Here is a 24004-nt window from a genome sequence, read left to right as displayed (position 1 = left end):
TGCACACCCTCCCAGCCCTCACAGGGACACCCTTGCACATACACGGCCACAGACAGACATAGCTCACACACCCCCAGCTCTAGCTCTGGCAATCCCGACTCCCGCAGCCTCCTTTGTGGGTGAGGAAGAACTCGGCCAACCTCGGATGGAGCCCCGGTAAAGCCAAGAGCTCCGAGAGGAAAGGGTTTGGTCTGGCATGACCCTTGCCAGCCCTTCCACTTGGCTGGGTGATGTCCCCCAGCCCGAGTCCTGGGGCCCCTTGGCAGTACCATGGAGCAACTGACACCCCTCCTACGGCCGGGGGACCCCGGAGCTATGGAGCCATGGGCACAGCCTGCCTGGCAGAGCTGGATTCCAGGACAGGAGGGCGAACCTGGAGGGGCAGCCCCAAGCATTGCCGATACTCCGGCAGCTCTGCAGGTTGGAGAACTGAGGCCTTTGGAGAGCTCTGAGCCCGAGGGAGCCTGGAGCCCTGGGCCTGTGGGGGACATTGACCCTGAAGGTACAGAAACTGGGCTGCCCAGCTTGGGGCAGCAAGCAGCGAGCTCCGGACCCCGCTGCCCAAGGCTGGAGGACGAGGAGGTGGAGGCTCTCCAGGAGGTAAGGGAGCGGTGGAGGGCTTGGTCTGAGAAGTGGGGGGCCTCTCCTCATGGGCATGATATGCAACCCCGCGGTCCATCTCTCCTCTCCTGGTCTGTCTCTATCTGTGGTTTCCAATCCTGTGACTGTCTGTCCTCCCTTCTTTGGACAGGAATCTCAGTGGCTCCATTTCTTGCCATCTGTCTGTCCTTCTGACTCTCTGTCTGTCTACATTTGGCCCTGCCCCTACCCGCCCCCCCCCCTCTCCTCCTCTCTCTCTCTCTTTCTCTCTCTCTCTCTCTCTCTCTGTTAATCTCTCTCCGATGGTCTGTCTGTGTCTCCTCCTCCCTGAGTCTCTGTTCATGGGGGCTGGAGGATACTGGGGTATGTGGAGCTATATGGTGGAATCAGAGTGCAGAGAAAGCAGATTTAAGGGAGGGGGCTCAGTGTTGAGCTGAGCCAGGGAGGACAAGGTTCGGGGTGGGTGTGAGATGGAGGGAGTGGGACTTTGGGGGAGGGGACCCAGGGACCATGGAGCCTGGAGGGGTGGGCATGGGAACTTGGGCTGGCATTTCCCAGGAGGAGATGAGCAGGGATGGGAAGAACTGGGGACTACCAGAGAGGGTCCCAGGGTTGGGGGTGCCAGTGCAGGCAGGGAGGCTAGATAGCCCCTTCTCCTGGGCCTCCTGAGCTGACTTGGAGAGCCTGGGATGTGGGGGAGAATCTTCCTGCCTCTGCGTCTCCTGGGGCCATGGTGGGAGAGCTCTGACTAGGTCGGGCGGGTTCCTGAGGCCCTGTGCCCTGTCCTTTCCCGTGCCAGGGCAAGCTGAGCATGGGCTTCGGGGACAGGCCCAGTCTGGAGCTGCTGAGGGCCCTGCGGGAGCTGCGGCAGCACTGTGCCATCCTCAAAGAGGAAAACCAGAGGCTGGTGAGTCCCGGGTCCTGGCTGGAGCTGGGGGAAGGCAGACTCAGACACTCTGCCCCTCTGCCTCTGTGCCCTCCTCATCCCATAGCTATCTCCCGCCGTGGGGGCCGCATGGAGGTGACATGATCCCTGACCCAGAGAGGGTGAGCCCTTATCTAGAGTTGCTGAGGACTCCACTGTGAGCCCAGGGCATAGGGCAGTTAGGACTGGGTCAGCGGGGGTGCTTCCCACATGCCCTATTCTGGCTGACCCCTTGTCAGAGGAAGAGCAGCTTTCCAGAGACGGAGGAGAAGGTGCGGAGGCTGAAGCGAAAGAACGCCGAGCTGGCGGTCATTGCCAAGCGCCTGGAGGAGAGGGCCCGGAAGCTGCAGGAGACTAACCTGAAGGTGGTGAGGATGGGAGGCCGGAGGCTGCAAGGTGAAGGCTGTGTGACCAGGGAAGAGGGAAGTCAGGGCCGGGCCTGAGGGGTGGGGTTTAGGAGTCATGGACTCTTAGCACCCAGGAAAGCAGGAACTTGGGGGGCCAAAGTGTAGGAAGGGCAAATGCTGGCCAGGCTAGGAGGCTGAGGATTTCTGGAGCCACAGGAGGGAGGGCAGGGCCGGGCGGGGAGTTCCTGAGCAGGCAGGGAGCAGGATTCTGGATTACCACGTGCTGGTGCTGGCTACAGTCTCCCGCTGAGCTCATCTCTGGGTGCAGAGCCTGTGGGGGCAGGGATGAAGACCCATCACAGTGGCAGCCCTAAATTAGCAGCATCCTTTGAGCTTAAACTAGGATGTGAGGTTAACTCTGTCAGTCCTGCTTGAGGATTGCTGGGGTCAAATGAGGCTGTTGGTCCCCTGCCGCCCCAGACAGGGTAAAAGCAAGAGGCCACACTTGTAGGTGTTCAACCCCTCCTTGGGGAGGAGCTGAGAAGTGGGAGAAGTGTCCCAGCCCTCAGATGACCATTGGCCTTACCCCTCCTCTGGCCAGGTGAGTGCCCCTGTGCCCCGTCCAGGGCCCAGTTTGGAGTTGTGCCGAAAGGCCCTGGCCCGCCAGCGAACCCAGGACCTCAGTGAGACAGCCAGCGCCCTGCTGGCCAAGGACAAGCAGATTGCTGCTTTGCAGCGGGAGTGCAGGGAGCTGCAGGCCAGACTCACCCTGGCGGGCAAGGTGCGAGGAGGCCCTGGTCACCCCATCCAGCTCCGTCCTACCCAGAGCCACCTGCCTGGCTTGTGGGATGTGGACCGAGATGTTAATGAGATGCAAATGAAGCGGGAAGGTGGAGGCTGCTGGGGAGTAGGTTCCCCTGGCAACGGCCCAGGTGGGAGCGGGGAGAAGCCTGAACTGAAGGGGGCGGAGCCATGAGTCCCAGACCTGGGTATTTCTGTGCTCCTGGCTTCAGGCTGTATGCCAGTGGGTTTGGTTGTATGAACCCACACGTATCTAACACTTGCGTCAAGTGATGTTCACAAGGCATTTAGCACAGTGCCGGGCACACGGCGAGTGCCCAGTAACTGAGTCACTGTACGTCTGCACGCGGGCTAGCAAATGCCATTCGCACGCGCCTATGACCAAGGCATGTACTAGTATGCATGGGAGGATGTTGCACGTTCCCGCGCATCAGAGCCCCTCTAGCAAGGGGACAAGTTGAGGGAGGAGGTGGGCAGGGGTTTAGGCCAAATTTCCCTCCCTGTGCCCCAACCCAGGAGGGCCCCCAGTGGCTCCACTTGAGGGACTTCGACCGACTGCTTCGCGAGTCCCAGCGGGAGGTGCTGCGGCTGCAGAGGCAGATCGCCCTGCGCAACCAGCAGGAGCCGCCCCCGCCGCTCCGGCCCCGGGGCCCCACTGTCCGGGTCAAAGCAGGAGCGCCCACCCCCAGGGCCCCGGGAGAGGTGAGCGCCGGCACCCGGGCAGGTGTGTGTAGACGGAGGGCGGGGGGCTCCGGGATCTCCTCCTGAAACGCGCTCAGAGCCCCGAGGACCCGGTGGTGGCGTGCGCACCCCTAGGGCTGGGGGACCTTTCCAGACACCCAGAGGTAGGGTCCTGGTTCAGCCTCCCAGCACTCGTACCTGTGCCCACCCCCGGGAGTCCGTGGTCCGCCCTCCGCTGGCCGGCGTCCCGCCCCGCCCCGCCGCCCCCGCCGCGCCGCCAGTGGTACGGCCTGGCCGCAAATCCCCGGTTGCCGTGGCAGCCGCCCGGGGCTCAGTCTGCGCCGCCGCCTCCCGCCGCCGCTGTTGCGCGGGGACGCCCCCTTCAGCGCCTGCCTGGTCCGCCAGGCCCGCCCCGGTTACACGGGGCAGCGTCCACCCCGGCTCCAGGTATGGGCGACCCACACTGGGCGCGGGGCTTAGCCCCTGTTGCGCAGGCGAGGGACCCCACCCCAGGCCCCCAGAACCTGCAAGTCTGGCTCCTCTCCATCCTCTCTCCTTGGGTAGCACTTAGGTCCACCTCCTTCTGGGTGGAGGGTGCTTCTTGCTAGATTTTGCCCCTCTGCCTGGCCCAGGGAGGGAGATGCTTCCATCAAGACCTGTCCTTCTCTAGAGTTTGCACAGATAAATGGGAGGGGCCACAGGGTGGGCTTGGGGACGCTTTAGAAGGGCCTGGCCAGGTTTTGCATTGCTCTAGGGCAGGCCAAGCCCAGATTTGGATTGTCCAGAACCCCTAGCTCTGGGAATACCACATCCCCAGGGACCCAGGTGGCCGCCTAGTTCTCTGCCAGTCATGGAAGGACAGCAGGGCAGTTATTGAGTGCAGAGCAGGGCTGCTGCTGGAAGGAGCTAAAAAGGGAAAGCTTTGGCCTGGATAAGGGACCCATCTCTGTTCTCCCTGGTGAAGGAGCTGGAGAACTCAGAGGTGCAGCCTCTGCAGTTCCACATCAGGCGGAGATGATGGGATGGGGTGGGGAGAGAGCACCCCCCCACCCTCCACTTCCTGGTCAGGAATCTCTTGGCTGACTGTGAGATGAGGTGGGAACCTCCCACGGACAGGCTGGGCTGGGAGCAGGCTGCCTTGGGGCCCTGTTCTCAGGTGCCAGTCCCGTGCCCCTGGGCATTTCCAGGCTACTCCCCAGGAGGATGTGGAAAACCCACCCGTGGGCCTAGGGGAGCCAGAGAAACAGCAGAGGGTGCAGCAGCTGGTAAGTCCCAGGGCAAGGGCTGGAGGAGGCCTGTTGTGGGCAGCTCTGCCTTCCCACATGAGGAGCCCTGGGTTCTGACCCCACAGGAGTCAGAGCTTAGCAAGAAGCGGAAGAAATGCCAGAGCCTGGAGCAGGAAGCCCGAAAAAAGCAGAGGCGATGTGAGGAGCTGGTGAGCTCTGGGGGGCCTCGCAGAGGCCAGCTCCCCCGTCCCCCAGGCCAGCCAGGCGGTGGGCTCCCTCTCCGCTCCGCTTTTATCCGTCTTGCCCTGAGGAGCACACTTCCCCTGTGCTGCGGCAGGGCGCCTTTCCTGGCTGATGCGGGCACCAGGCGGGGGAGGAAGGCTTTGACTGGGAGGGCAGGGCCCTCTGTGTGGGGAGGGGAGGAATGTGGGTGCCAGGCTTCCTCCCCAGAGCTCCTCTGGTCTCTCAGGAATTGCAGCTGAGAGAAGCCCAGAATGAGAATGCCCGCCTCGTGGATGAGAACTCCCGGCTCAGTGGGAGAGCCACGGAGAAGGACCAGGTAGCCACTGCACACAGGTGCTGTGTGGTTTGGGATCCTGCTAGGGCCCTGGTCCCTGGCAAGGGGCTGTCTCCTCCACACCTCAAACTGGGCTGGAGCGTGAAGGGTGCTGCTCTCCCTGGCGAAGGAGCTGGTGGGACAAGGCTCACACACCCAGCTCCCTGCCACTCCCCCCTCTCCAGGTGGAGTGGGAGAATGCAGAGCTGAGGGACCAGCTCCTGGGGGTGACACAGGAGAGGGACTTGGCCCTTCGCAAGAGCCAGGGCCTGCAGAGCAAGCTGGAGAGCCTGGAGCAGGTGCTGAAGGTGAGAGGGCTGTGCTGGTGGAGGAGGGGGGGGGGAGTACTGGTACCTGGCACAGAGAGAAAAGTGCCCTTTGTGGGCACTGGGGTCTGAGGCCCAGTCTTGGAGCGGCTAGCCCCTTTCCTTTTGTAGCCTTAGAGGGTATCTGGAACACATGTTATCTGAGCCTCCCTCATCTGAGATCTTTACAGAAATGGTGGGTCTCTGGCCTTGACACGGGGTCTTGTATTCCAGCACATGAGGGAGGTGGCCCAGCGGCGGCAGCAGCTGGAGGTGGAACATGAGCAGGCTCAGCTCAGCCTTCAGGAGAAGCAGGAGGAGGTCCGGAGGCTGCAGCAGGTGGGGACAGGGTGTCTAGAGGGCAGGAATGCTGGAAGAGTGGGAGGCTGCTGGACCTCAGCCTAGTCATCCACTCATCCAACAAGCATTTACTGAACACCCACTGTGTGCCAGGTGCTGGGGGACAGTGGGCAAAGACCATGTCCCTGACCAATCGGCAAATAAGCTGATCTGGGATTGAGGTGATCCCAATGGGGGCGGTGGATAGGGTGATGTTACCGAGTGACTGAGGTCAGCAGGGAAGGTTTCCATACCTCCAGGTCACAAAGGAGCCAGCTGAAGAGCACTCCAGGTAGGGGACTAGAAGGGCCAATGCCCTGTGGTGGGAAAGAGGTTGGGATCCAGACCAGAGTGGCTAGAACGTAGTTGGAGGGACAGAACCGCAGGGGCAGGCAGGAGCCAGATCACCTTGAGCATGACAGGTTGTTGAAGGAGTTTGGATATTTTGCTCTCTGGGTGGTTAGAAGCTATTGAAAGGTCCCCAATAGGGAGCAGCCTGGTCTGATTTCACCATTTTAGAAGGTGACATTGGCAGCGCCGTGGAAGATGGACCGGGGGAGTGGGCATGGAGCAGGGCCATCAGGTGTTGGGGCTGTTGCAGGGGTCCACGTGGGAGATGGTGGCCATCTAGACTAGGGAACAGGCAGTGAAGGTGGAAACAAGTGGATGCATTTGACGTGTATTTTGGAGATAGAATTCATAAGACTCCACGGATTCCAGTTGTACAGTGACAGTCCCCACTCTGTTACCCGTTTGCTGAGTAAACCCTGATAAAGGGTGGGGCTTTCACTCCCCAGGACCTGAGAGGCAGGGAGTCCTGAGTTCTGAGTTCTGTCTTGGCCAAGTTTGGGTTGTGTGTTAAACATGCAAGTGGAGATGCTCATAGACAGTTGGATCAATGAGTCTGGAGTCATGGGGAAGTTGGTCTTGAAGGTATGCTTTGGGGTCATCAGTGTGTCTAGTCATTTGACTAGAAGGGCCTCTTGGGAGAGAGTAACGAGTATAAAGTGGGCTCAGTAGCACCCCAACATTCAAAAGGGGAGCAGGAGAAAGAGACTGAGAAGGAGCTCCCAGGGAGACAGGAGGGAAACGGGAGGGTGGATGCCCTGGAAAGAGAGAGACAGCATCAGGCCCACCTCTCCTTGACCCTATTGCCTTCTGGCCTAAGGTATGGTTCAGGGGTAGGAGTCTGGAAGGGAGGAACCCTCAGCCCCCCTTCCTTCTGCCTCTCCCTCTCCTTCCCCCACTTTCTGCCCTCCATCCTCCCTTCCTACCCTCCTTTGCATCTCCCTCTATCCCACCCCCATTCCTCATCCTTCCCCTCCAGCAATTTGCCTCCTTCCACCTGTAGGCCCAGGCAGAAGCTAAGAGGGAACATGAAGGGGCCATGCAGCTGCTGGAGGTAAGTCCCTGGAGGTGCCACCAGCAATACCAGCTTGGGGGGAGCTAGAGTGGACTGTGTGGGGTGTGGGGTTGCAGGAAGGCCCCTTAAATACTCCAGTGCCTGGAGAATCCCCTCCACCATTGGCCTGCTTCCCAGGCTAGGGCAACACCAGGCAGGGTCTGGTGGCAGGAGTCTCATTATCACCACCACCCCCAGGATGCCTTCACCTTGAAATAGCCTTCGATTTAGGAACTGCTCAGTCAGTCCAGGGAGCCGGCCAGAGGGTGTCCATGCGGGCCCCTGATTCTCCCTCTCCCTCTCTGGGTGATGACACACCGTCTCGGGATCTAATCTCTCCTCTGTGCTTTTCTTTCCTGCCACAGTCTACCCTGGATTCCATGCAGGTACAGCCTCCCAATCTCCCACCTTCCCGGCCCACTGAGCTGCATCTCCTCCCTCAGGTCCAACTGGTCCCAGCTCTCATGTCCAACAGAGCAAGGAGTGACCGGGAGCAGACCTGAGAGTCTGTGGATGGGCTGGGGTTCCCACAGGACACGTGGGCCATCTCCTTGTCCCAGACCTGCTACTACACCTGGCAGACGTGGGGCCTTCCCTCCTCTGAAGCCTAGCCACTGAGCCCATGAGGAAGTTCAGCATCAGCCTAACCCATAATCCTCTTGATGTTGGCCAGGGGAGGGCCCCTTAGGTTGAGACTCTCGGGATACCTGATGAAGAGGTCTTGAGAATTGGCTCGTTCTTGTCACAAGATGTCCCTAGCTCCCGTGTGTGGTCTCTCTGGGGACCTCTCTGAGGGCAGGGATTTGGGTCACTGACTGTGGGAGGGTGACAAGCAGCGGAGCCAAGAAAAGTCCTGAGCTGATACTGGTGGTAGTGATGGGATGGGAGCCATCCCTTTTGGCCTAGAAAGCAGCCAGAAGCAGGAAGTGCCACTCTCTGGGGCGAGAGGGTGTGCTGAGCGTGAAGCAGGCCCAGCTCTTCTCTGGAGGGGAGTCATGTGATGTCCCACAGCTCCAGCACTTTACCCTGAGCTTAGACACTACTAAGGGCAATGGGGCAGCCAGGCCCAGGATTGATGCCCAGGCCTAGGGGCTGGGCCATGTGGTCTGAAGCCCTATGTGCGGCTATGTGGAGATGGCACAGGTTGGGACTGGGCAGCTTTGCCGGGCCTGGTGGCTCATGGTGGGTCTTGGTCAGGTCCGGGTTCGAGAGCTCGAGGAGCAGTGCCGCAGCCAAACAGAACGCTTCAGCCTCTTGGCACAGGAACTCCAGGCCTTCCGCCTGCACCCTGGCCCCTTGGATCTGCTCACCTCAGCCCTGGGCTGCAGTACCCTTGGGGATCGCCCACCACCCCCCTGCTGCTGCTCCAACCCCCAGCCCTGCCGGGGATCCGGCCCCAAAGGTAAGGTAGACTCCCAGTGCCATTAGCCTGGAATCCCCAGGCTTGGGGATTTGTATAGAGCAGAAGGTTCAGGGTCAGAGAAGGCTAGCAATTCACCCGAAGTCACACAGCAAGTTAGAGCCAGGTCTGGAGTGGCTGTCCCAGAGTCTGGCCCAGGTGTCTCAGGCCACTGCTCCTTCCCTCCAATAAGACCTCTGTGTTCGTGGTTGGGCGTTGGGCTCTAGAACTCGATGGCAGGCAGTGTGGGCTTGTAAGGAGTTGGGCATCAGACCTGATGGTCCCAGCTCTGTTCACTCAATAGTCCATGTAATTTTGAGCTTGCTGCTAAACCACGGGGCCTCGGTTTCCTAAGTTATAAAAAAGGAAAAACTCGGTGCTCCTCATCAAGCTGCTCTGAGGATCATGCGAAATAATATATGTAAAGTTCCTCTACCTCTACTCAGTAAGTTTTCCTAAATATTTCCCTTCTTGTAAGGAAACGCAGCTATGGCGGGCCTGACCCCCGTAATCCAAGCAGCTCGACCTTGGTCCCTGGTCCTTCTTCAGGCCACAGACCCCACACCCACCCACGTGCCATCTGTTCTTTAGACGCTGACCTCCTGCCGGGCTCCCCAGGACGCTGCACCCCAAAGTCTTCTGAGTCTGCCCCTGCCACCCTTGCCGGGGTCCCTCGAAGGACAGCCAAGAAGGCAGAGTCTCTCTCCAACTCCTCTCACTCTGAGTCCATCCACAACAGCCCAAAGTCATGCCCTACGCCTGAGGTCAGTGCTGGGGAGGGGCCTGGGTTCTGGCTCTGCCTCGGCAAAGTGGGAGGGGAGGTGGCCCTGACCTCTGTGAAGTCCCCAGAAGTTGGGTGACCGCTGGCCTATGAGGGGTTCCCACATTGGGAAGTGGAGCCAGGCCTTGGGAGAGAAGGGCTCGTAGATTCCTCCTGGTCCGCAGGGAGCTCAAGGAGGAGCCATCTTGGTCTCCAGGGCCCCCCCGGAAGGCCTTACCTTGGAGCCAACCAGCCCCACCCCTCTGGGGCTCAGAGAAGCCCTAGAGAAGTCCTGGGTTGGCTGGAGGGAGATACCATGGCGCCAGGTTCCACATAATGAGACTGTTCATGAGAGTGGCTGCAGCAGGAGTGATGGGCGTGTGAGAAAGAGCACAGGTGCCGGGACTCAGATCCCAGTGTTGTCTTAGCAAGACCCTTTCTGGGATTTGGTTTCCTTGTTTGGATTTTGGAGCTAATAAAACCTGCCTTGTAAGTTTGTTGTGAGGATTAAATGAAAAAAATGTAAGGAAAGTGCCTTCCTCAGTGCAGAGCACACACTAAATACTTAAATGTGGCAGCTATTATTATCACCGAGTTCTTGGGGATCACTCCCAACTCCTCCAATCACCTCCTACCTCCCAAACTCCAGGAAGTGGAGGGGCGGGTCTGGAGCAGCCCTGCTGTCCCAGGTTTCGGGAAGTGGTAGAACCCGGCCCCGGCCCTCTACTGCCCCCTTGTGGGACAGAGCAGTGGTGCTGGATTTGGATGCCCAGTGCTCAGGACACTTCTCACAAAGGGACTTCTTTGTCCCTTTTTAAAAAAATATATATATTTTTCTTTATTGATTTCAGAGAGGAAGGGAGAGAGAGAGAGATACATCAGTGATGAGAGAGAATCATTGATCGGCCGCCTCCTGCATGCCCCCTACTGGGGATCGAGCTTGCAACTCAGGCATGTGCCCTTGGCTGGAATCGAACCTGGGACCCTTCAGTCCGCAGGCTGATGCTCTATCCACTGAGCCAAGCCAGCTAGGGCTTCTTTGTCCTTTTGCCTCCTTGCCTTCACCTCTTTATAGTTCGAGTGCTTTGCTGTGTTTTTACCTTAAGGAGATCACTGCCATTGGACACCCACCCATACCAGTGTGGCCGGCCCCCTCTCCGATGGGGAAAGGTCATTTCCTGGGTTGGTGCAGTAGAGGTCAGGGCTCCAGGAGGGATCCAGGTTATTCCCGCTCCCTCTCTCTGCAGCAGCTGGGCTTTGCTAGGATCTGATGGCTCAGGAGCTGATTTAGAAAACAGCGGGGCTATTGCTATGGGCCTTGTACTCATTTTCCTTCTCAGAGGGTCCTCCTCTGGCTCAGCCTGGAAACCTGCTTGCTTGGCCATTGGCCCTGGGTCATGGAGAGGACTGGCCCTTTCTGTTTTCCCCCAGGTGGACACAGCCAGTGAGGTGGAGGAGCTGGAGGCAGACACCGTCTCCCTGCTCCCAGCAGCTCCCGAGGGCAGCCGGGGAGGAGCCAGGATCCAGGTCTTCCTAGCACGCTATAGGTGGGCCTCTCACCCTGCTCCCTATCCCCCCAGCATGTGGGGTGGGTGGGAGGAAGGGGCCTGGAGAAGATAGAAGCATCTGGGGAAGATGGGGTTGGTACAGGGATCCCAGTTGAACATGTCCTCTTAACCTAGTTGGGCCAAGGTGGGTGCAGTGAGCATTCTCTTTGGCTAAATGTGGACAACCAAGTCTCCATAAAGGCCTAGGGCAGTGGGGAGAGGAAATGGGACTTGAAGGTAGGATGTAGGTCACAATCCTCCTCCAACCTCCAACCTCATCTTCCTCTTCCTCCCCCTCCTCCTTTCCCTCCTCCTCTTCCTCTTCCTCCCCCTCTTCCTCTTCCTCCTCCTTCCCCCATCCTCTTCCTCTTCTTCTTCTTCCTCCTCCTCTCCCTCCTCTTCCTCTTCCTCCTCCTTCTCTGTGCCTCCTCCAACAGCTACAACCCATTCGAAGGCCCCAATGAGAATCCAGAGGCAGAACTTCCGCTTACTGCTGGCGAGTATATCTACATCTATGGCAACATGGATGAGGATGGCTTTTTTGAAGGTAGGAAGGTGGGGTCATTCTGTCCATTCCTCTGCTTTTAAGCTCTTCTTCCCAAAGACCTCCACCCTTCCATACCCTCTCCCCAGCAGGCTCAGCCCACCGTAACTTTTCAGACTCACCTACCTGGCAGCAGAGACCTGGCAGCCTGTGGGGAAAGGGAAAGGAAGCATATTGGGAAAGGGGGCAGCCGGTGTGACTGCAGGTCAGGACAAGGCCTCGCACAATGCAGATGATAGACAGTGACACGGGATTTTGACTGAATTCACTTTTGTGCTGGCAGACAGAGCATGGCAGTGTTTAACACTAGTGACATCGAGCTCAGACATGCAGCACAGATCTGATGCTGGACTCCAGTTGGGTGTAGGGAGGAGGAATCAGGGTCCAGAGCCCAGGAAAGGGTGTTAGCAAGTAGTTAGCAGGTGTCAGGGCCCAGGCAGGGGGTGGGCTTCAGAGCAGTTCTCCAGCGGGGAGACCAGGCAACTGAGGCAGATGTCCCATTACTGAGACTGGGTAACAGGGCAGGGCCTGCGAAAGAGACTCCGTAGGGTGTTCCTGGCCTGGCACCAGGTTTTTTTGTTACGAAAAAACAAAACAAAAAGCTGACACCTTTTTTTTGGAGGGGTAGGGGGCAGCAAAAACGTAAATATTAACCAACCACAAATTTCTAGAATTTGAATTATACAGCCTGGGACAGACTTAAAGGCATGGAGACGGCTGGATGCAGGATGCCGTATTCCTCACCAAACTTGAGCTAAGTGACTGGTTCAGCTGCACCTGGTCCCCCCTGGACTGCTCTCGGTGGTACCAGCACTGGGCATGTGCCTGACTCCAGGGCTGTGGACCTGCTTAGTATGAAGGCTCCTGTCTTAACGTCATATTAGGGCTTCTATTAATTTCCAAGGGCTGCCATCACAAATTACCCCCAACTGGGTGGCTTATAACAACAGAAATGTATTCTCACGTCTCTGGAGGCCAGACATTTGAAATTAAAGTGTTGGCAGACCCACACGCCCTCTGGAGGCTCAAGGGGAGAACCCGTTCCTTGTTCCTTTCAGCCTGTGGTGGTTCCAGGTGTTCTTTGGCTTGTGGCCACATCCAGTCTCTGCATCTGTCATCACATTGCCTCCTCCTTTTCTCTCAGTATCTCTCTGTGCATCTCTTATTGTCGTTGGATTTAGGGCTCACCCAGATAACCTGGCATGATCTCATCTCACGCTCCTTACTTAATTACATGGGCAAAGATGCTTTTTTCCAAATCAGGTCACATTCATAGGATCCAGGGATTAGGACAGGGACATATTTTTGCCTCCAACCCACTACAGTGCTAATATTATCTTATTTATAATGTCCCTATTGTTTCTTCTTCAAGTTTCCTTGCCTTTTTTTCTCTCCTAGCCCGAGAGAAAGGGAAGGTGTTGGGGAAACCCCCAGGCCCTATATGCACCCTCTGCTGCCCCTGCCTCCCACTAAGGCACAGCAGCCACTGTTCCCTGGGGATTTTTCCTTCTTTCAAATTAGCTGACATGACCTGCTGCATGCCCAATTTCTTCCTCCCTTGACGTCCCTCAAGCAAACAACAGCACATGTTACAATTCTCTGTGGTCAAGTGTTCAGGGGAGCTGGCACAGGTAACAGAACTGACCTTTGGTCGCTGCCTAGACTGACCGCCAGTCATGCTCCCAGACCCGGGCCTGCTTCTAATCCCACCTGGAACATACTTCAACATGCACCTCCTCAGAGCACGGACATTCGCCTACATCCTTGTAGCGTCAGTATCACCTCCGGACTAGTTAGAAACGCAGCATCTCAGCTTCACCCAGACCTACCAGAATTAGAATCTGCGTTCCAACAAAGCTCCAGGTGATTCATGCGCACATTAAAAATAAGGAGCCCTGCGCTATACAGCCACAATACTGTGATCACACTTACGAAAATGAACAGTAACTCCCTAATCTAGGTCTTGACTGTTCTTGTCTTTTAAAAGTGCTGACAGGCAAACCTTGATTTGAATCAAATGCTTAAGATCACCCACTCACCATTGTAAAATGCACTTATTGGACCGGTTTTTCTCTACCTCCTCTCTGCCTTTCCCTTCCCTGCCCGCCCTCCGCCAGGGGAGCTCATGGATGGCCGAAGGGGCCTGGTTCCTTCCAATTTTGTAGAGCGTGTGTCCGACGACGACCTCCTGACCTCCCTCCCTTCGGAGCTGGCCGATTTGTCCCACAGTTCAGGCCCTGAACTCAGTTTCCTGAGCGGTGGTGGAGGTGGCAGCAGTAGCGGGGGCCAGAGTGTCGGGGGACGCAGCCAGCCCAGATCAGAGGAGGAGCCTGCGGGGGATGAGCTCAGTCTGAGCCCCACACCCGAAGGCCTGGGCGAGCCCCCTGCTGTGCCTTACCCCCGCCATCTGGCTGTCCTCAAGCAGCTGGCCCACAGCGTGGTGCTGGCCTGGGAGCCGCCTCCTGAGCGAGTGGAGCTGCATGGCTATCAGATCTGCGTGAATGGGGAGCTGCGTCAGGCCCTGGGACCTGGGGCACCCCCCAAGGCTGTGCTTGAAAACCTGGACCTGCGGGCCGGGCCGCTCCGTGTCTCTGTGCAGGCCCTGACCAGCCGGGGCAGCTCTGACCCTCTGCGCTGTTGCTTGGCCCTGGGTGCCAGGGCCGGGGTGGTACCTAGCCAGCTGCGAGTCCATCGAGTGACAGCCACTTCTGCTGAGATCACCTGGGTGCCCGGCAATAGCAACTTGGCTCATGCCATCTACCTCAATGGGGAAGAATGCCCCCCTGCCCGCCCCAGCACCTACTGGGCCACCTTCTGCAACCTGCGGCCTGGTACGCTCTATCAGGCCCGAGTGGAGGCTCAGCTCCTACCTGGAGGATCCTGTGAACCAGGCTGGGAGAGGCCGGAGCAGCGGACTGCCACCCTGCAGTTCACGACACTCCCAGCAGGTGTGCAGGCTTGGGCGTTGACTGTCTGTGACACCCAGAAGGCCGGGCCGTGGGGGATCGTGGAAGGAGAGGCTGTTGTTACTGGAATTTTCAGGGAAGTGGCAAAGCGGGCGGTATCTCCAGCGGTGAGTGTCCTGCATTACTGGGTCTTGTGCCCCTTTCCCCCAGGCCCACCCGATGCCCCCCTGGATGTGCAGATTGAGCCAGGGCCCTCTCCTGGAATCTTGATCATCAGCTGGCTCCCCGTAACAATAGATGCCGCTGGGACCTCCAATGGCGTCCGGGTCACAGGCTATGCCATTTATGCGGATGGGCAGAAGGTACGGCCTGGGGACTCTGTCCATCTGTACCCTAGGAGCAGGATGTGGGTCTCTCCTCTCCTTGCCATGCTCAGAGGCCTAGTCTCCCAGCCTGGCACAGCGATGCCCAGCCCTTGGCATTTGGGCACTAGGTAGCAGATTAGTTAAGAGCATGGACTTTGGTAACTGGGATTTAAAAAACCATTCTAGCACCGAAGCCCTGTGGCAGGCAGATTGAATGAGATAGGCATGCCAAGGGCTTCGCACAGCGCCTGGCCAGTGCGAGTCACCGTTGTGGTTGTGTCCTCACACTTGGTCATCCCAGCTTCCCTTTCCCCTCCTGTGCTCCCTCCGCCCTGCAGATCATGGAGGTGGCCTCACCCACAGCGGGCAGCGTGCTGGTGGAGTTGTCCCAGCTGCAGCTGCTGCAGGTGTGCAGCGAGGTGGCCGTGCGCACCATGTCGCCCCATGGCGAGTCGGCCGACTCCATTCCGGCTCCCGTTGCCCCGGCCCTGGCTGTGGCCTGCCCGCCAGCCAGGGTCTCCTGCCCCTCACCACGGCCAGGCTCAGAGGCCAGGCCGCCCCTTGCTCCAGCCTCCCCAGCTCCTGGAGACCCCAGCTCTCCCCTCCGATGCCCCGAGCCCCATGGAACTAGAGAGCCCCATGGAGTTCCCGCAGCGAGCCCTCCCAGAGAGACAAGAGGATCCCAAGAGGAGCCCACAGCACCTTGCTCCCAGGTACCCTACCGGGCAGCGGGGGCGCAGGTGGAGGCTGGGAGAAGGGCCGGGGCTTGGGCCCTTCCTCAGTGCCTTCCATTCCAGGAGGAGGCTGGGGCAGCTGTGCTGGGCACCTCAGATGACAGGAGGGCCAGAGAGCCAGCCGTGGGTGAGAGAGCTCCTGGCCCTGCAGCTTCCTCACTGGCCCAGGACAAGGCTGAGTGGACCGCGGGAGAGGCCTGCCTGGCACCCTGCTCCACGGAGGGGGCCCCGGCCCCGAAGGTGCCCTCTGCTGAGGCCAGCCTCGGAGGAGACGCAGGGGCTGGGCTGAGGCCCAGGGCTGAGGTAAGGGGTTAGGGACATACTGTGCCACTTCAAAGAACCGGGCCTGCCTCCTTGCCTCCTATCAGCCAAAAACGTAGCCCTCTCTGCTGGTTCTCTGCTCTGCTCTGTGCTGTGTACCTGTCTATTCCTTTGGCACTTTATCTTCCCAGATTTCTCTTTCTCTTTGGCTCCCATCCTTCTCCTCCCCTCGTTGTGTATACCCCCATTTGGGACAGGACCCTCTCCCTCTGCCAAGGCGTTCCTTTCATTCTGGCTTCATTCTGGCTGGGGCTGACCCTGCCAGAGTGCCCCCACCCCGAGTCCTTCTCTGCCCTTCCCCCTCTCCTCCTTTGTCTCACCTCTTGCAGAAGGAGGACATGGCAGAGCTCGGGGTGCGTCTAGTGAACTCCCTTGGGGACCATGGCCGAAACTCAGATCTGTCAGACATCCAAGAGGAGGAGGAAGAAGAGGAGGAAGAGGAGCTGGATTCCAGGGCTTGTTCTTTCCAGAAGCAGGTTGCTGGCATCAGCATCAGGGAGAATGGGCCCAAGGTAATGGGGTGAGGAGGGGCTGGTGGGCCCTAGACCTCGGGTTCCAGGGGTCTCTACCCCATGTGTCAGCAGCTGCTCCAGCCACCAGTGAGTGCCAGCAACCTTCTAGGTGTGTGGGCTGGGCCCTGTCCTAAGCCCCAGATAGGAAGTGGCTCAGGATTGACCTCTGCCCTCCTGGGAAGAAAGGGGAGGATGAGGAGCTCTTTGCTGCACCTTCTCTGGCTTCAGCCCACCAGATGCAGCACCCTGGCCTTCTGAGATCCTTGTGTTGGGAGCTACTGGGGAAGGGGTGGGGAGTCCTCTCTGCTATTACAGGCGTGGCCTGCTCCTGTCACTCAGGGCCCTGAGCATCTGTGCAGCCATATCCTGGGTGTATTCCCTCAGTCTCTCTGGCTGTCCTGGACATACCATGTGACTTTGGGCCACCCCCCTCTCTGGTCCTTCCTCTTGGAGGAAGCTGAGGGAGGGCTGTAAGGTTACCTGTAACCCCTGCTCTCATCTGAGGGCAAAGGTCACAGCTTTTTCTTTTTCCCATGGACCTCTCTTCCCTGCTGCCCTCCTCCCCCATTTCGCCCTCCCCATCCTCCATCCCCCAGCCCCAGCCCCAGCCCCAGCCCGAGCCCTTCTCTGAGACTGACAGTGACGAGGAGATCTTGGAGCAGATCCTGGAGCTGCCCCTCCAGCAGTTCTGCAGCAAGAAGCTTTTTAGCATCCCGGAGGAGGAGGAGGAGGAGGAGGAGGAGGAGGAGGAGGAGGAGGAGAAGCCTGGGGCAGGCTCTTCTTCCCGAGACCGCAGCCCGCCGGAGCCCGCATTGCTGGAGCTGGGTGGTGACAGCAGTCGTCCTCAAGGACCTGGACCATGTCCCTTGTCTCCTGAGCCCTCCAGTGCCGGGGACCACCTGGAGGACATGCCAGGGCTAGTTGGTGGAAGCAGCTGGGGGAGAGGAAGTGGCTCTATCGAGAAGCCCCCAAACTGCAGGCGGTCCCCAGATCCCCGAGAACACTGCAGCCGCCTTCTCAGCAACGGCGGGACCCAGGCTGCTGGACGACCCGGCCCCACACGGGAGAGGGGTGGCCCACCTGTGGGCGAGGGCGCTAGGGGCGGACCAGAGGCTGGTGGGAGAGGGCGGCCAGCCCCTTCCCAGAGGCACCCTCATGGCCGGACGCCAGAATCTGTCCTGGCCAGCTGCCTCTCCCCCAAGTGCTTGGAAATCAGCATCGAATATGATTCTGAGGATGAGCAGGAGGCAGGCGGCGGGGGTGTCAGCATCACCAGCTCCTGCTACCTCAGAGACGGGGAGGCCTGGGGCACGGCACCCATAGGAAGGTCCAGGGGAGCTCTGAAGGCCAATTCAGGCCCCAACCCCTACCCACGCCTCCCGGCCTGGGAGAGAGGGGAGCCAGAGCGGAGAGGCTGCAGTGCGACTGGCAGAGCCAAGGAGCCAGCCTCCCGGGTCCGTGCCCACTCCCCACCCCCGGCAGCCCCCTGCCTGCTGCCGCCTGGTGGCTCTGCTTGCTGCCCACCAGCCACTCCCATTCCACGCTGCCGCCTTCATCAGCAGAGGTGGGGCTGGGCCTCTGGGCTCCCTCATCTGTCTCTTCCCACCCACATTCCACTGCTTTGCTGCTTCTGCTGATCGGAACTGGGATGCACCATATTCTGTTGTTATTAGTCACCAATTGCCGCCAGCCAGCCCCCTGCCTTTGGGCAGGGTGGCCCTTTCCTCTGCTTAGGACACTGACTGTGATGTCCAGCGTCACCCCACCCTGACGCTGAGAAGAGGCCCTCCTCTCAATTTCTCCTTGGCCAACTCTAAGATCTCACCTTAGTCCCCTCTACTGCACACAGCTACCCGGGTGGCTGGAGCTGGGGCTCCCCACCTGCCCTTCCTCCCCCCATGGGGGTGTCTGAAGTCTCCAGTGAGGTTGGACCAAGACTGCAGGAGAGGAATGTTGTGTCCCTGCTCTGCTGTGCTGCTTTTGCTGACGGGGCAGAGCTGGGGAGCGCGTGCGGGGTCCTGCCCCTATTGAGGTGCCTGCCAGACGGATGGTGTGACATTTCTGCCCTCTGTTGCCCCCTCTTTGCAGGCAACAGAGATTGGAGAGCCCAGAGGGCAGGACAGGTCTGGGCAGAGGGGCCCCCTTCGGAGAGGGGCCCGAGCCCCCAGGCCAGACACCACGGAGCTGGGTGAGCACCTGATGGGGGGCTGAGCTAGGTGTGGGGGGGCCTTTCCTAACCTCTTGGCCAGAGCTCATTATCATTGCTCTCTCTCCCCAACTTCCCACAGCCCCTCCGAGGAGCCCCCCAGAAGAAGTGCTGGCTTACCAGGACCTGCCTGTCAGGGTCTTTGTGGCTCTGTTTGACTATGACCCTGTGTCAATGTCACCCAACCCGGATGCTGGGGAAGAGGAGCTCCCCTTCCGGGAGGGCCAGATCCTGAAGGTGACTCACTGTCTGGGTCCGCCCTCCTCCCTCCTTTGCTGTGTGGAGATGTAAGCATGCATGGGCCAGAACACAGCTTTCAGAGCCACGTGAAATGGGGTTGTCACTTCGGGCTGTGTAACCTTGAATAGGTGAACTCTTCCGGGCCTGTTTCCTTGTTGGTAAAATGGGGATAATGTTAATGACTACCTCACAGGGTTCTTTTGAGGTTTACATGATTCAATTCACATAGAGTACTTAAACTGCCTAGCACATAGCCCAATATAACTACTGCTGTTAACATCACAACCCAGGCCTGTGCCCTGACTGGGAATCGAACCATGACCTCCTGGTTCATAGGTCGATGCTCAACCACTGAGCCACATCGGCTGGGCAACATCACAACTTTTATTATGCTTCCAAGTATTTATTGAAGGCTTTTGCTCTTGCTCTGAGGTTGGGGAGATCTAGTCTGAGGTAGGGCCAGGGGAATGGACATGCAGATAGTGGGTGACGATAATACAGAAAAGGCTATTTTCTCTCATCTCTCTGATCCTTATTCTTTTTTTAAAAAGATATATTTTATTGATTTTTTACAGAAAGGAAGGGATAGGGGCAGAGAGCCAGAAACATCGATGAGAGAGAAACATTGATCAGCTGCCTCCTGCACACCCCCCCCCCACTGGGGACATGCCCGCGACCAAGGCACATGCCCCTGACCGGAATCGAACCTGGGACCTTTCAGTCCGCAGGCCGACGCTCTATCCACTGAGCCAAACCGGCCTTATTCTCGGCCCTTTCCCCCTAGTTCGTGTTCCACAGCCACAAAAGGCAGAGCGTTCTGCAGTTCCAAGTGCAGTGCTGCGGGGCTGGGGCCTTGGGCACAGGGAGCAAGCTCAACTGGCCTCCTGAGACAGCTGGTCTTTGCCTCCAGGTGTTTGGGGACAAGGATGCTGATGGCTTCTACCGGGGTGAAGGTGGAGGCCGGACGGGCTACATCCCCTGCAACATGGTGGCTGAGGTGGCTGTGGACACTCCTGCGGGGAGACAGCAGCTGTTTCAGCAGGGTTATTTGTCCCCAGATGTTCTCGTTGAGGGCTCAGGTATGACCTGCCGCTGTCCCTCAGCCAAGGCCCCCTCCCCAGTTCCAAACCCCCCCCCCCCGAGCTTTGTATGTCTGGAGTGTGGAGCATTTGTGTGTCTGGAGAGGTGGGAAGCCTCATTTTTCAAGAGTCTAGCACAGCCGCTGGGGCCTTACAGAGACTGAAGCCAGTGTGGCCGTAGCAGTGAGCTTGCCACGTGGAGCAGGGTCTGCTGCAGCAGGGATGGGCTTTGTGTTTTGGATCCTGGAGGTTGGGGATGGGAGAGGAATGATCTTTAAAAAAAAATAAATATATATATATATACACAAATATATATATATACACACACATACTAGCGTTCCCGTTGCAGGAAAAATCCTGCAATAGTGTTTCCTGCTGCACTCTACCCAGCCCTGCCTGCTCTCCTCCCTTGTTCTCCCCCCCGCCCGCGTTCACTTCTCCGCCAGCCCCCCTGCTTTTCTAACTTCTCCGCCAGCCCGCTGTCCTTCCTTCTCCCCTGGCCCCGCCTCCGCTCCTCCCTTCTCCCCCGGCCCGCCTTCTCTGCCAGCCCGCCTGCTTTTCCCTTCTCCCCCGGCCCTGCCTCTGCTCCTCCCTTCTCCCCCAGCCCCGCCTTCTCTGCCAGCCCGCTCTCCTTCCTTCTCCCCTGGCCCCACCTCCGCTCTTCCCTTCTCCCCCGGACCCGCCCCTTCTCCCCCGGCCCCGCCTGCTCAACTTCCTTCTCCTCCGGCCCCACCTCCGCTCCTCCCTTCTCCTCCCCCCGGCTTGCTTGCTTCTCTGCAGCTTTGCTCCCTTCTGCAGCTCTTGGCTTCTTTCTACGCTGTCTTGATATGCAAATTAGCCTCCATCTTTGTTGGGGCAATTTGCATATTTGTCCTGATTGGCTGGTGGGCGTGGCTTGGGCGTAGCGAAGGTGTGGTCAATTTGCATATTTGTCTATTATTAGATAGGATATATATATATATATATATATATATATATATATATATATATATGTATGTATTTTTTTTTAATTGGTCTCAGAGGGGAAAGAGATAGAAATATCAATAATGAGAGAGAATCATTGATCGGCTGCCTCCTGCACACCCCACACTGGGGATCAAGCCCACAACCCGGGCATGTGCTCATGACTGGAATCGAACCTGGGACCCTTCAGTCTGCAGGCTGACGCTCTATCCACTGAGCCAAACCGGCTAGGGCAGGAATGCTCTTTAGAAACGTGTGCACAGGGACCCTGGTGTGGCCCCAAGAGGAGACTCCAGAGTCACTGTCCTATCCCTGCCTCAGTTTCTCTCTTACATCTACTTGCCTTCCTGGATCTCTTTCTAGCCTCCACAGCCCGAACAACTGGGCCTCCCCCCAAGCCCCGCCGCTCCAAGAAAGGTGGGTGAGACCCCCTCTCCTTTGGGGCCCGTGAGGATGAGTGGGGATGGGGTCACTGCTTGGCTCTCTGGGGAGATACATGTGGGGTTTTGAGGAGGTAAAGGGGATCAGGGCAGACCTTCACACCATCCATCCCTTCTCGAGGAGGTTACTTCATTCTCAAGGGGACTGGAGTGGCTTGCCGGGCCCTCTGCCCCAAAAAGCCTCTGACTATAAATTCTGTGCAACCTGGAGGAAATCACTTACCCTTCCTGGGCCTTAGTTCATGACCCACACCGAAGGGCTGGGCTCATGTGCTCTCTGAGCATCCTTCTCCTGCATCCCTGATGTGAGGCTGAGCATCCCGCCTGCCCTGCGCCATCCATCCCCTGCTTGGGATGAGCAGGCATGTGAGGGGCGGGGCTCACACACACATTCTCTCTGCAGCTGAGTCAGAAGGTCCTGTGCAGCCCTGTGCAGGTGAGAGGCCATCCTGTGTAGGGGAGACTGGGGAAGGGGTGGGGCAGGCAGTCCCTCTGGTCTCTGCTCAGAGGCTACAGTGAGTGGGGGAGGTGGTGCATAGGGGGGTCAGCAGACCTCCAGTGCAGAGGTGGTGGGGTGGGGAGTCTAGAGAGAGTCCCGAGTCTTCTCCTCTCCCCTTGCAGGCCCCCCCAAGCTGGTCTCCTCTGCCAGCCTGAGAGCCCCCCGCTCCATGGTGGCTGCGTTTGACTACAACCCTCGGGAGAGCTCCCCCAACATGGATGTGGAGGTGAGGACCTTTAGAGAGAGGCCAGCCAACAGGGGGTGGGGGTGGCAGCGCCTCCCTGGGCCTGACACCTGTCTCTTGGTCTCTCCACAGGCAGAGCTGCCCTTCCGAGCAGGGGACATCATTACTGTGTTCGGGGGCATGGACGATGATGGCTTCTACTATGTGAGAACACTGCGGGGATGCCATTCCCACCTCACAGCCCTGCAGAGAGGGCTCTCCCAGAGCTGGGGAGGGGATGAGCAAGGGTTCCCCACAACAGATGCCTGGGGGAATGGACAAGCCACCTCCCACGACAGAGATGTTGACCCCAGGCTGTTCAGGGGGCTTCCGGGTCAAGGGGGTGGGGCTGAGGCCCATTTCCTAATCTCAGTCTCACCAGTATCTCCTCCCCAGGGGGAACTAAATGGACAGAGGGGCCTGGTTCCGTCCAATTTCTTGGAGGGCCCTGGGCCTGAGGCGGGCAGCTCCCACAGGGAGCCTGGGACACCCCCGACCAAGAGTCAGGTCAGTGAGGAGCTGGTGTGGTGGTGGGGCCAGGGCGGTGTGGTGGGAGGGGTGCAGAGGGTGATGACCAATGAGCACTGTGCCCCGGCTGGACCTGCTGAGTTCTGTCAGAGGAGCCCAGCCAGGGCCAGCGCCCTCCAGGAGGCGCCCCTTCAGCAGAGGGGTGATCCCCAGCCCAGCTGCCCACACCCCGGGGCTGACGCAGGTGAGGGGCCCTGTGGAAAAGAACCCTGTGCCTCCACCCCTCTAGCCTGGTTTCAGGAATCTCCCACCTGCTGGATCTCCCTGTCTCCCCAGAGCCTTTCACAGCCATTGCCCAGCCAGGCAGCTTCCTGGGTTCTCACTCTTAGAGCGTGCCTCTTCGTGGGGTGGGTGGAGTACAGTTAAGCTCCAGCCTCACAGGGCAGGGAGAGGGCAAGGAGGCCAGGCCCGAACCAGAAAACCCACGTTTTCAAAGGCAGTGCAAAGCTGGACCAGCCCCTGTGACCTGGCAACCTGGTGACTGGGCCAACCCGTGGGCCTGTCCGTAACCCATCTCCTCTCTTTGTTCCCTGTTCTTCAGAGAACGAGGAAGAGAAGAGTCCAGTGCTAGATGGAGATAGATATATGTAGAGAAAGCAACATGTAAGTGGGGGGCTGGCCCCTATGTCCATGTGACCCCACTCCTCATCACCATAACCAGACAGTACTCCTTTGTCTCGCATGCCTGAGCTGACCTGGCTTTTCCGCTTTCCTCCAGGGAGTGAGAGAGGGGGAGATCTTGCTATGAGATCATAGGATCATCCCCTCCCCTTGCCTTTGGCCAGTGCCAGCTGTCATAGAAACACATGTCATCTTAGTATATAAGGTCCCATATTAGCAGACTCCTCAGATATTCTATAACCTACGGCTTATAGAATATTACATGGCGTCCACATTATGACTCATCAGTATATTATGATACTATGTGCCATGGTATTATAATATTATGATTATTATTGGTGACAGAAGGATGACACTAAAGCCACCAGTAATAATAGTCTCCCACCCTTATCCTCTTCGTCATGACCTGTTAGGGGATCAGATGCATCTTACTTCCAGCTTTCCATTTCCACTGCTGAGGGGAATCACAAAGGGTGGGGGCTTAAACAGTGGTGTCCATAGATGAACCACACTGCTCCTCTGGGAGGGGCACTTAGAGACCCCCTCTGTTTCCCTAGCAACCCTTCCCTCATGGCCAGCCATCAGCCCTGACTGGGTGGCAGTAGATGCCGTAACCTTTAGGTGCTAGCAGACCTCTTGGTGGGCAGGCCCTGCTCCATCACCAGGGCCTGGGTGCGGCTGGGCCCCAGGCTGGGCACCCAGCTCCTTGCCTCTGGTCTGGGCTCCGTGTCTGGCTCTGGCCAGGAGACCGCCAGGCTCTGGCAGCAAGTGGAGGTTTGAGGGAGTGGAGTGTGGAGGACATGCAGGCTGGCAAGACCTGACTTGTGCCAGGGTATGTGCCAGGCACAGGAGGTCATGGTGGGGAATATGGGAATATGTGGGGGAGGGGCGGAGGAGAGACTTCCTGGTGGCTCTTCTGTTTGCCCAGTCCCTGT

At 58.5% G+C, this 24004-nt stretch overlaps 1 protein-coding gene across 3 annotated transcripts; it reads left to right on the top strand.

Moving 5' to 3' along the window:
- Positions 1–270: 270 nt before the first annotated feature.
- TSPOAP1 (TSPO associated protein 1) lies at positions 271–23019 on the top strand. Of its 3 annotated transcripts, XM_054709236.1 has the most exons (32): positions 271–600; positions 1400–1507; positions 1765–1893; positions 2474–2653; positions 3190–3375; positions 4542–4619; positions 4706–4789; positions 5050–5139; positions 5322–5444; positions 5676–5780; positions 7132–7182; positions 7548–7568; positions 8380–8584; positions 9173–9345; positions 10773–10888; positions 11326–11435; positions 13550–14380; positions 14549–14700; positions 15042–15416; positions 15501–15740; positions 16088–16270; positions 16879–17724; positions 18359–18458; positions 18559–18713; positions 19627–19804; positions 19883–19891; positions 21122–21175; positions 21602–21634; positions 21820–21923; positions 22014–22085; positions 22317–22427; positions 22990–23019. In XM_054709236.1, the coding sequence occupies exons 1-32, from the start codon at positions 271–273 to the stop codon at positions 23017–23019; spliced, it is 5562 nt and encodes a 1853-aa protein (XP_054565211.1). The 3 variants fall into 3 exon arrangements, with proteins under 3 accessions (XP_054565211.1, XP_054565213.1, XP_054565212.1); XM_054709238.1 differs by lacking the exon at positions 2474–2653; XM_054709237.1 differs by lacking the exon at positions 19883–19891 and having other exon boundaries at positions 19627–19795; positions 21131–21175.
- The last annotated feature ends 985 nt before the right edge of the window (positions 23020–24004 follow it).

This window comes from Eptesicus fuscus, chromosome 20 (genome assembly GCF_027574615.1).
Source record: "Eptesicus fuscus isolate TK198812 chromosome 20, DD_ASM_mEF_20220401, whole genome shotgun sequence".
In the NCBI taxonomy this organism is placed as follows: Eukaryota; Metazoa; Chordata; class Mammalia; order Chiroptera; family Vespertilionidae; genus Eptesicus; species Eptesicus fuscus.
Note: the sequence above shows the minus strand (reverse complement) of the source record. Positions and strands in the feature narration are given on the sequence as shown.